Raw genomic sequence first — 13,116 nt, forward strand, 5'->3', positions numbered from 1 at the left:
CTGAGAACAAGTCAGTGAATTTGAAAAACCATTTTCCAACCCTGCCACTGAATAGAGCAATACACATTGATATTTTCAATATTAATAGTATACTTTAAACCCAATTCTCAGATTGGTGGTTAAAATTTAAAACCTGTCATCAATGGAGAAGAATGGCTGGCACCCTGCATTCCTAAAGATGCAAAATGGCAGAAAAATATGCACTGATTTACTGAGCTATATGTTTCAGCTACACATTTTATTTTCATAAAGGCACCTTGAAGTCGAAAATGTTCTCCAAGGGAATGAGCTTTTAAATCTTGTTTACTTCTAGGATGAAGAATATAAAATGGACGTCACTTAAAAATTAATTTTATTCAGAGAGAAAGTCATACCATGTAACCAGATTAGGAAAGTGAAGTGTGGTAGTTTAATACCAGAAAATTCAAAAGAACTGCATACTTTTTGTTTTGAGATGTTACTGCAACATATTCCTTTTATTTATCAGTGTCTCAGAGGAAGAATATTACAATGTAATGTTTTAAGGAGCTTTTACTTGACAGCAGAGTAGAGGACAGAATTTGCATACAAACACAAGCAGAAAAAACAATTCATATATATAACCTTTCAATCATAACAAAAAAAGCCATCATATTCATAACCGGGATAGTTTCTGCTAAAGTGTTTTTATAAAGGGGTGTTAGTTCTCTTTTCCCTTATTTTGATGTGATCTGGTAAAAGAAAACACCATGTTAAACCAGAACACTGAGTTGTTTCCAAAACTAAATACTAAAAAAATGGGTTTGAGGTAGAAAGGTGATCATGGCTTTCCTTTTCTGCAAAACTTTTTTCTTCCTTCTCAAAATATCTATACCAAAATATATTTCTGTCTAGATGAAAAACCCACCTGCTCTTCTGTGACCTGCATTTGGCAGTCCCCCCGCCCTCCCCATCAAAAATAATACTTTTTATTTAGACAGCACTTAAAATCATCAGAGTATTTAACATACAGTATCTAACTGGAAGTTCATTGTTCCCTCCAGGTATAGCGGTTATTTTTGCTATCTCCGCCTCAGAGGCAAGAAATGGGAAAAGTGAACGGTCAGCATGACATCTGCATTAGGAGAATTACATTTCAGAGCCGAATCACAGTTCTTACTATTACATCCTAATGGATATAAGATATTCTTTTTGGGCCTATGCCGTAAAACCAGCAGAACATTGGATCTCGCCACTTTGCTATTGGGCATAACAGATTGGATTTCCCCCCAATCTGGATCTTTGAAGGCTTTTATTGCCCACATGCAATTTATAGAGTAAATGACTGTTCACAGAGATAGCAAATGCCTATGCAAATTCACAGTGGATGAACAATGCTCTGCCACTTATCATCAACTGTGTCTGAACTCTTTACACATTTCTCTACCATTTAAACATGTATATTAAAGGAACTCTCTCAAAAGTTGCATGAGATGGTACTGGTTGAAAGTATCCAACCAAACGCTCTGACATGAAGGCAGAACAGTTCAACCACCAAAGAGGCCACATCTGTTTCCAAAAGGAGAACACAATGGTTTCAAGCTGGGTCTTATCCTTTATATTGGGAGGTTTACACAAAAGACTTCACAAACTTTGGCACAATTAGACCATATAGACAATTTTCCCTTGTAGAAAACTAAAATGGAATATATTCATAATGATCATACAGAGTTAAAAATGCAGCTTAGCACACAATTGAAAGTCAAAAATGTCAGAGGGAAAAGATCAGTCCACGTTCAACTGGGAGACAGAAACCATTAAAATGCTGCTTTAATGCCAACAGTAACTGCAGTCAAAGTTAGCCCAAAAACAACAGTCTTGTGTGTTATATAGATAGCAAGAAATAGTATTTGTCAAATGGGAGTGTTATAATACATTTTCCATGTTTTGAATCTGTTAGGCTTAGTATAAATAACCTGTGCAGAATTATGTGTGTGTGTCAGAAAAGGAGGTACTTGGAACATGAAATGTCAAAGCTGAAAGGAATGTATTAATTTAACACTTTGCTTCAAACTCTGTATGCAATTCACTTTAGCAATAACAAAAAAAGAATGGATATAAACCTGCACCTCCCTTTTCTGATGCTGCATATTATATAAATCAATGACGTATACCCATTTCCAAATACTCCACGGTTTGTTAATTTACAGTTGCATAGAAAGGGAAGAAGGAAGGGAAAATACACACATTATTATAAAACCACAATATCCTCATCTTTGGGTAATTCAAGTGTTTTCCTATTTCAAATAAGAACACACAGAGCTAAACAGTATATTACAAGGTCCCATGCAGTTGTACGATAACTGGTACTTGAAACTTGTAGAAAAGGTTTGTAGTTGATGACAGGAAGGGTAGGTGGTCTTCACAATGAGAACTTCACATTGCCTGAAGTAGAGAAGAAAGTAAAAATTAGTAAATTATAATTATTCTACTTACATATTATCCCATGCAAATCTAAGAACATGGCTTTTTAAAAATGTATTATGTAACTCACTGTGAATTTAATGTTTCCACATTTTGAAAATGTCCTACATTATAGTTTATAGATCCTTTCTAGAAAAAAAGTCATCTAAAAAGAAAGTATGGAGAAAATCCTCAAAATCCCTCTTCCTAAAGTAGGAAGAAAAAGTAATGAGGAAACATTGCTTATTACATGAAAAATATAACATTTTGGACATTACATAATTTTGCAAAAAAAATAATAATACCATTGTAGTCCAATAATTTCCAAAAGCAATATGATATTTGTAACTTTCATTACTTCCAAACTATGGTTTATAGACAGAAGCCAGAATCTGACTATTTCAAAATGTGGAATGTTTGATAATATTAGGAAAATAGCCAACAGTTCTATGGACATATTTACAGATGATTACATACAGTCCAGAAGCAATGTTTATCTGTGTTTTGGATTCTTTACCTCTGGGTGACTTTGGGCAAGTTATACTTTTTCAGCCGCAGAGGAAGGTAAAGGCAACCCCCATCCCCCTTTGAAGAAAACTTCCCAAGAAAACCCTTAGGATTGTGGGTTGGAAATTATTCGTAGGCATATAGCAACAACAACAATGCAGTACACTTTAGCACCATTGAAAAAGAATTGATAGAAATTCCAAAGCAGTTTTGGGTTCATATGTGTATTATTATCTTTGCCTACCAGGGGGAAGATTTAGCTTGTCAAAGTAAGCCAAGTTTCACTGTACGCACAAATGGTTTTGCATTTTGCATTACAATGGTGCCCTTGTAAACATCTTTAAATATCCTGTGGGCTCACCATATTGTGCAGCCATAAGAATTTCAGAAAGAAATTGCAGATTATGGTCTGTTAACACTGCCAAGGGGACCTTAGAAAAACAGCTCTATGTTGTTGGTGATCATTACCTGAGCTTTAATAGTTGGAAACACAGATCACCATATGCTCACTAGACTCTGGTGGCAAGGATGCAAAACTCAGCATGGATAGAGTAAGGAAAGCTTCCATGCCACTGGGACTGCTTGTCACAAGGTAGCTCATTTGGGTGACATTCTTTTAGTAAACATGCAAGGGCTTTAAAAAGTATGGCTTCTGGGCATGTATGAAAATGAGAGAGAAAGATAAAATAATGACACAGAGGTTCATTCTTCTCTCTTTAATAATAATTACATATTATTACTAGATATAGTAATAACATCTAGTAGTAATAATTGCCATGAGAATACTATTGTGTTTATCTGAAAATAAATTGTTTGGGATATTTAGATTTTTTTCACTATCTTACCTACAATGTCAAAAATTATTATTATTATTATTATTATTATTATTATTATTATTATTATTATTATTATTATTTCCATTATTTATGCCAGTGCATAAAAATTTAACATTCATTTATTAGAATGGGTTGAGGTAATACTCATTTTACATTATCATAAATCACCCTTCTTTGGAAAGTGAAATAAAGTGCTGCTTTTTTTTTTGTGCTTCAAGTGAATGACACAACCACAGAGGTATGGCTGGCTATGTGTCATTCCCATAGACTTTCCTGGTACTATGTTGGTAAAATATGTGCTGCTTTATTAGTAATTTTACCAAGGCATCATCATAAATCTGTAATGTTTCTGCATCTCTTTGGAATGCATTTCATGGGTAAAATAAATCTTCAATTCTGCATTGGCTCTTTAAAAAAAAAATTAAAATGAGCCTTTTGGGCCTATGTTGTATGTTTCTACTTGCATGCTATAGATACTGAATCTGGCACGCTAATGAACCAAGGTGAATTCCTCACTTCAGGCAAGGGAATGGAAGTGGAAGTGAAACTTAATTTCCCCTTTCTATGAATTTTTGCCACCATGCGGGAGTGAAGGCCCTACACAGTGAACAACTGGAGAATCCTGGCAGCCCCACTCTTTGGTCGTGACAAATGCTGCAGCTAAACAATTACTGTTCCTGGAACAAGTAGGACATCTTGTGCCTCCACTGGGAGACACTGCTGAAAAGGTACTAAGGAAAAGTCATACCTGTGGTCTGCCAGCAAGATTTGCTATAAAGAAGAGAGTAGAAAATTAATCACAATAAAAGGCAAAGACCCAAGGATTAAGATACAACTGTGCGGTGTACAGAAAGCAAGGCATATTTCAAATGAACAACACCTGAAAATAGCTGAGTAGCCGTTTTACCCAGCTGCACCCAGTAGCAGTTTTACCCAGCTCCCCAATAAATCCTAAGCATGGTAACAGCCATTTTATCAAACACATTTTTATATTAAATCTCTTGGCACCTCACTTTTCCAGTTTTGCAATCTTGTTAAATTACTTGTGTTCTGATCATTAAATTTAAACTGTTCTAGATCATACTGGTTTTCTATATCCTTATATTCTTCCTGCAATTATAAACTGTAGAGTCTTGTAATAATGCAGGAGATTATGTCAGGGCTAAACAGTGATCCCTTCAGTTACTATGCAAGAAAAAGCAAATAGAACTGTTTTCTCAGGTTCCCATGAATGGGGGCTTCTAATACATTCAGTGCTAAAGAGGTCGGCAGTCTCCCTGCACCTGTCCCCTAAAAATCCCAGCCCATCCAATAGGACCCAGTCATGTAATTCCTATTGCTGCATATAGTCTTCAGATACTTGATTTGCAATTTGTAGTGACAACAAAGGCAACACATAATAGAGCAAACTTACATTGTCTTAATTACAGATAATATGACTTTCAGACTAAGAATCACCCTACAAACATCACCATGAACCCATATAGTATGAAGTCTTGAAACACTTGTAGACATGTGCCTAGACAACACAAATGGAACCAGTTTCCGAAATGTACATAGAAACACAATAAAGAGAGGCACCCACAGATGTATTAAATTTACACTTGATGGTTTTTTTGTAAAAACAGTAAAAGATCTCCACAGTATTCATAATATGTACCACTACTATAACTTCATGTACTGATTCTGTAATACATCTACTGTGAAGTTGCTATAATGGCTTCGCCACTTGACTAAAAAGAACATAAGAGTATATGCAAGTGTTTAGAAAGCTGGAATAAAAAATACTTTTTTTTCAGACCAAAGTTATTTTTGAAAAAATTACTGTTCCTGATTTTAACTGTACTTTGTCTTCAGAAGGTACTATTAGAAAAATTAATAACATTGCAAACCTGATGCTATTCCATTAATTGTGGAAAATTAGGACAGATTTTACGCACCAACCTCCCTCTGCTGATTTACCATGAAACAAAGTAACAGCAAAAAAGGCATGACTAAACAACTCCTTTTTGGGTTAACTAGTGCATTTGAGGTCATTTCTGTATTGTGCTCCTAAAATGTGAAATTACATCACTGTGCTAAAGAAGGGCTGTGTTCTTTCAGTGGCTCCCTTTATGTTAGAAATGGTAATTTGACAACATTGTGTGGGTGCCTGCTTCGTGAAAATGCAAAGGCTTTTAAAGATCAGAATGTTAGTTTCTAAATTAGTTTTCATTTCAGTGATGCACAAAGTTTGTACAAGAAATTGTCAGCAGCATTTATAGAACAAACATACATTATTCAGCCACTTATACAGAAGATGTAAGTGGCTGGGTAATTTACTTAATCAGACCATTGGGATTAAGGTATGTAGTGTGTGCTACCATCAAAAATGTTCAGACTCTCTCTTAACTTCTTTAAGTAAAATCAGGAAAGGCTAGTTGTGCTACCACAAGTACAGGCAACAAGTATAGATGCATAGCAAAATACAGGACTATCTAAGTTAATTAAGCCTTTGACAAGGAAGCTCCTTTTTTACATCTATTCATGTCTTCCGGTCTTTCTTCTTCATTCTCAATTAATTTGAGCATTTTAGTACATGGGCATTGGGGGGCTTGTGAAAAAGGACCAGAAAAACATGCACCTCCTGTGCCAGGTTTTACAGCAGTGTGTCAATGCAAGAAAGCTTCTGCTGGGAGATATAGTGTGGCAGTATCTACAACTGTTGGGGGTGCTTTGAATGTGATTTCCTACTTCTTGGTAGGGGGTTGGACTGGATGGCCCATGAGGTCTCTTCCAACTCTATGATTCTATAGTTCTATGATTCTAGGTAGACACGACAGCTGCCCCCAGAATCCTCTAAGGAGCATCCATGAATGGCAAAACAGAGAGAAAGGGGGAGGATATGTGAGGGGAAGTCAATGGAGGAGGGAGAAAGCTTGTTTTCTGCTGTCCTGGAAACTAGGACACAGAACAATGGCTTCAAACTACAGGAAAGGAAATTCCACCTGAACATTAGGAAGAATTTCCTCACTGTGAGAACTGTTTAGCAGTGGAACTCTCTGCCCCAGAGTGTGGTGGAGGCTCCTTCTTTGGAGGCTTTTAAACAGAGGCTGGATGGCCATCAGTCAGGGGTGCTTTGAATACAATTTTTTGCTTCTTGGCAGGGAGTTGGACTGAATGGCCCATGAGGTCTCTTCTGACTTTATGATCCTAGGAGATAAGTCTGCTGCACCAGCTCCCCTAGCCTGTTAAAAAAGAAAAGACTCCTAGGAATGGCACCAAATTGGAAATCCTAAGAAATGTTGAGAATGGTGAATGAAAAAAACTTTTCTGGGTGATTTTATGAAGGAAAAAAAAACTACAGATGTCCTAGAAGGTTCAAAATATGTTTGTTTAATCATGCAAGGCTTACTTGACCTGGTTGTTTCATTTTATGTGTTCACTTCTCTTTCTCTTTCTATTCTTTCCATGTTATTCTTGTCAGGGTATTGTGTATTGTGAAATGTTAAAATCAATCTGGATTCAGCAATTATGGAGTTAATGAGAGTCTGCTATGATTGATGTATCACAGGACCAATGGGGTCAAGTGTGTTTTGACCGGGACTTACTATCTTGTTCCTGTGGAATGTAGAGGGAGGGTTTCCTGTGTAGAGCGGAGAACAGCGATGAGCAGTGTGTGTGTGCATGAGTGTTTCGGAAAGCGCTCATGGAGGAAAGGACTGAATTTGCTCTGTCTGTAAATAGATCATGTAAATAAAGTTGTTTGCCGTTGGACTACCAACTGAACCCTCATCTACTGGAGTGAGTTTGTCCAGTGCTGTTTTCCACACGGGGAAACAGTCTGGAGAGAAGGAGGTGAACCGGGATGGTGAATTTTTGGATTTCACTCTGCTACCCATCATCCCCGCTGACAATTCTGTCCTAGTACCAAATTTTGACTTAGCACAAAATCACATTAGTATCATAGAACAGAGGTTTTCATTTTTCAATCACCTGGTTTGCTCCTGCAGAATTCTGGGAAATGTCATTTAGCGAAGCTGAAGACCACTCTGGCTGAGAATTCCAAAGGCCCCACATTTCCGGGAATTCTGCAGGAGCAAACTGGGTGATAGGGAGACTAAAGCTTCTGTTTTATAATGCTAATGTGATTTCGTCCTTAAATAAATGATTCACAGGAACACATATACTTTGTTAAGTGAGAAATATACCATGAGTGCCTATTCTTATCAAGCTTTAGAAAGAAGAAGGGAAATGTGAAGCTGTCTTATATCAAGTCCATGTAGCTGAACACTGACTGCTGTAAATGGCTGTAATTCTCCAACTTCTCATCCATGGGATCTTTTTTCTTTTTAATTAGAGATTCTGGGATTGGATCTTGGATTTTCTGTAACCATTAATCAAAGCATGACTTCTACCACTCAACCTAACCCTTTGCTTGGAAGAAGAACGCTGTATAGACCATCAATGTGATTGAAGAGACTCAGCAGACTAGAAAAAACTGTCTGAAGAGAAAGCTGTTGAACTGTCCCTTCCCATTTGGTTATATTTTCAAAGGAGCAGAAGCTATGCATTCTGCATTACAGGCAGTCTCCAAGTTACAAACATTCAATTTACAAACGACTCATAGATGAGAACAGACATGAGACAACAGGAAGTTAGATAAATGTTCCCCTAGGAAGGAAATTCACTCCTCAAAGAGTTATCATGGAGAAAAGGTCTTTACTGAAGCTTTCTCACCAATCCTTTTTTCCCCACAACAAGTCAAATGTTTTAAAATCCAATTATCACAGGGACAGAAACTGAGGTGAAATCTTCTGAACAGGGGCACAGACAACAAAGCAAACACCACAGGGGTGTTAACTCTTCCCTGTACTATCCAAAGCTAATAAATGTTTGGATGGGGTTACACTTAAAAATATATCTGTTCCAACTGACATACAAATTCAGCTTAAAAACAAACCTACAGAACCTATCTTGTTCGTAACTTGGGAACTGCCTGTACATGGAAAGAATCAAGAGTAAGTTATACTTTTCACTTCTTTAACCATGGGACTTTGATATTCTTTGAGCTGCATCTAGGCCAATATATGTTTCTATTGGTAAATCACAAGCTCCACATATATGGATTATCTTTTGTGTTTTGGCCATGGTGTCATGGGAGGCTTCTATATATTATATCACAAAGAGATAACCTTTCTTAGTATTCTGTCCAAATTCAACATTTTAGAGGCAAACACTCAGCTTTTCTGGTTTCTGTGTAAAGCAAAAGTCAGCCATAATGTTATGTGTGTGCTGTTATGTTAAACAGCTGAAGAGAGATCATGTGGAAGACAGAACATGCTTATTTTCTCATATTCCAAATATTAGAACACAAACCAGTGGATTCAAATTATAAGAAAAGAGATTTAATGTAAACATAAGAACTTCTTTACCATTATTCAGCAGTGGAATAACTGCCTCTCCATCGTTTGAGGTCTTTCAACAGAGCTTGAGAGTGCTTTAGTTGTTTATTTCTGCAAGGCAAGACTATATGGTCCTTATGCTCCCTTCCAGCTCTAAGGTTCTATGATTCTATATAAGCAGGAAATAATTCTAACATAATTCCTGCATCATAAGCAATATATCTGAGATCCGAACTGCAGCTTGGCTCAGTTCTTTGAATGATCTACAACAGGGGTCCTCAAACTTTTAAAGCAGAGGGCCAGTCCACAATCCTTCAGACTGTGGAGGGGCCGAATTATCATTTGGGAAAAAAACCGAACAAATTCCTATGCACACTGCACATGTCTTATTTGTAGTGCAAAACAACAACAACAATGAAAAAACAATACAATATTTAAAAATGAAAACAATTGTAACCAACATAAACCTATCAGGATTTCAATGGGAAGTGTGGGCCTGCTTCTGGCCAATGAGATAGTCAGGTTAATTAGGATTGTTGTTGAGTGCCTTCAAGTCATTTCAGACTTTGGGCGAGCCTAATTCTAAAATTATTTATTTACTCATTTACTACATTTATTTATTACATTTATATCCTGCCCTTCTCACCCCAAAGGGGACTCAGAACAGCTATATGTACATACAATATATTATATTATTAGCATAGCACAATATTAGCATTATATATTACTATATTGAACTATACCACTATACTGTAATATTATAGGTAAGATATATCATATAATTAATATTATTATATGGTATTATTAGTATTATATTGTATAACATTGTAATATTATTATCAATATTATATGTATATACAATATATTATATTATTTAAAATGATATAAAAATATTATATTATAAAACTGAGGGCGGGGGCCAGGTAAATGACCGTGGAGGGCCGCATCCGGCCCCCGGGCCTTAGTTTGGGGACCCCTGATCTACAATACATGTCAGCTATTTGTTTTTCTACTGGCACAGCTTTAGTCTCTTAAATATGTTATAATCTATTGGGCGCCTTAGAGAATGCAAACAGATATTAAATAATCCATTTTATGCTGAGAAAGGGTGGAAAATGTTGCCTTGCCTGGGGTGGCAAGCCATTTTGAGCTGACTTTGGAAAAAGATTCGCAAGTTTTTACAAGTATTAATTTCTAGACAACATTTCACATTCATATAAGTGAGGGTAATAAAGGACTTTCTGTAAAAAAAAGTCAAAGGTATGCCATCTGGTGATCATAATGGGGCTTCAGTGAAGTTTCACTACAACACAAAGTATTTCCAGCTCATTCTATTTTGGACTGTAAGAATTAACTCCATAGTATTATCCCTGAGGGATTCTGCTTCCATTAGGTTTTATGTTTCAAAAACTACGGTTATCAAAAGCTCACTCCTAGGAACTGTGTGTCATTAATTTAGAAAGAGAAATTATATATTAAAAATAGCCTTCTGTTGTTCTCTATAATGCTTATCATAAGAGAACGTCTGTCCTTAACTCACCCTGTAAGAATTTCTTATTGGGCACACTGTATGTTGCCAAACCAATTAAAAATACTGTCACAAGTCATCATTTTCAGAATGAATCTCAAAATTGAGAGCCTGGAAGACACTTCTCCACATCACTAGCCTGTGTCACTCTTCAATGGACTGTCAATAAAATCTCATATTGATCCCTGTTAGTCAAACCCCAGCCAGGAACCTCTCAGTAATGTACCTCAGTAACCATTGTGAAAGTTAGGTCCTCAAATCTCCCAGCCAGCATGAATAGTCTAGCTTCCCCAAGCTTTATGCCAGGTACCATATTTCTCAGTGACCCAAAGACCAAGGCTACAATAGGCATCTAAGTCACAGTCAAAAATGTTGTGCCTAGGTCAACAGACTTCAGGAACACCTGCACAATAAACACAATTCTGTTTATTTTAATTCTGCCAAGAATCCCAGGAACATGGTTCAGTATGGGTACTATCATGAACATAATCTTTACTAAAAATAGAAATCTAGTAATTATTGACCAGTCTCTAAGATTCCATTTTTGTTCAAGGTTTTGGAGTTTGTGATGGCTTCCCAGCTCTAGAGGATTCTGGATGAAATAGATTAGTTGGATTCATTTCAATCTGCTTTCAGGCCTGGTTATCGCACAGGAATAACTTTGGTCACATAGAGAACTGGACAGAAAGAGTGTGTTCTTGTTAGTTTTGCTGTACTTCTCAATGAATTTTGATACAGTCCATCATGATAACCTGTTGAGCTAATTCTCTGGGATGGAATTCTGGACCACTGTTATGCAGGGAGGGGTGTGTGTGTGTCAGAAAGTGGTGCTAAGGTGGTGTCCAGATTGTTGGCATGTGGAGTCTTTCAGGGTTTTGTTTTAGTCACCATGGTGTTCAACATCTACATGAAGCCATTGAAAGAGAAGTGTCATTGATATGCTGGTGACACCAAACTATACCTTTCCTTTATGATGACTAATGGATTCAAGCAATGGAGTCAAGCTGCAGGAAAAGAGATTCCACCTAAACATTGAAAAGAATTTCCCGACAGTTAGAACTGTTCAACAGTGGAATATGCTACCTTGGAATCTCCTTCTTTGGAGGTTTTTAAACAGAGGTTGGATGACTATCTGTCAGGTTGCTTTGACTTGTGTGTTCAAGGAAGGAGTTGGATTAGATGGCTTTTGTGGCCTCTTCCAACTCTAAGATTCTATGTTTCTACTTCTTCTTTCCATTTTATTTCAAGGAAGCCATCCCAGTACTGGACCAATGTCTGTTATCTGTAATGGACTGTATGAGGGTGAATAAATTGCAACTTAATCCACAGATAAAAAGGTGTTTCTGTTCAACTGAAACACTGATCAGGGAATAGGGGCTAGGAACTGGATGGGTTACATTCTCCCTAAGACTTGCAGCTTGGGTGTTTTCCTGGACTCAATTCTGAAGTGTCTAAGAATGCATTTGCATAGCATCAGCATTACAGATGCCCTGACAAGAATTCCCCATTTTCCTGTCCTGGTTTTGAGTCCTGCAGGGGATATACTCTGCTCAGCTGCAGCACATTATCTAGCTTATTCTGGACTTTCTGGTGAGTTTTTAAACACACTGTTTTGGGTTTAAAGCATGCTACAGCATACATTGGGGGTGTATGTTTTGTGGACATCCCGCCCTCGAGTCGGTTCAGAAGTGCATTATATGATCTGTGTAGAACCGCCAAAAGGATCCTGAAGAATGCAACACTAATGATTATCAGGAGGTAATAGGTTATGATTGTCAATTGTTGGCTCCTAAACGGAACCAGGGCATTTCTCCTGAGAAGGTCTAAATTGTTTGTGCCTTCAGGAAAGGCAGAAGCCCAGGTAAGAAAAATTATGCTATCAGAACCACGCCCCCCCCCTCCGCTTTATTTTATGTAATCATTTAAAACTGCACATTGCCCTCAATGAGTAATAGAGACATACAAAATTACAAAATATTAAAAGGAAGGCTTGATTTACAGAACAAAACAATGCAATAAGCCATATTCCTATTTACATACAGGAGGAAATCGCTGCCATTGTTTTTCATTATTTTGAATAAGGCTATCACAACAATAAAATCTGAACTAGACTCTATCATGTGCAGTGGTGTGTACGAGGTCATACAGGGTCAGCCACAGAGCAAAATGTTTTGGCTGGTATGGTGACAGGAACTGTTCTGAATAATAGAATCCAGGATGGGCATTATTTCAAATTCACATGTTCAGTTTTGTTATCAAGTGTAGAAGGGATGAGTGAGATCTACAAATCTCTCCTATATTTATAGTTTGCATAGGTTTAAATAGTGGTTGTTTATATGTGTGTGGGGAATGGGTGAGTTGTATGTGAAAATTTAATTAGTTTGTTTTTACTGAGAAGTCCACTGTGTAACTAGAGAAAATCCTAGCTCTGATTTTTGAA

The 13,116-nt window shown here is 37.0% G+C and overlaps 1 protein-coding gene across 5 annotated transcripts in view; it reads right to left on the bottom strand.

Moving 5' to 3' along the window:
• Window positions 1-335: 335 nt before the first annotated feature.
• utrn (utrophin) overlaps window positions 336-13,116 on the bottom strand; it is a 456,383-nt gene continuing 443,602 nt past the window's right edge. For all 5 annotated transcript variants that reach the window (XM_062977769.1, XM_016998724.2, XM_062977776.1 and 2 more), the window contains 2 exons: window positions 4,513-4,535; window positions 336-2,403 (listed from right to left, as the gene is read on the bottom strand). In XM_062977769.1, coding sequence (XP_062833839.1) covers window positions 2,395-2,403; window positions 4,513-4,535 — 32 coding nt within the window. In that variant the 3' untranslated portion in view covers window positions 336-2,394. The remainder of the gene's footprint in view (window positions 2,404-4,512; window positions 4,536-13,116) is intronic.

The sequence above is a fragment of the Anolis carolinensis genome, chromosome 1 (assembly GCF_035594765.1).
Source record: "Anolis carolinensis isolate JA03-04 chromosome 1, rAnoCar3.1.pri, whole genome shotgun sequence".
Taxonomy (NCBI): Eukaryota; Metazoa; Chordata; class Lepidosauria; order Squamata; family Dactyloidae; genus Anolis; species Anolis carolinensis.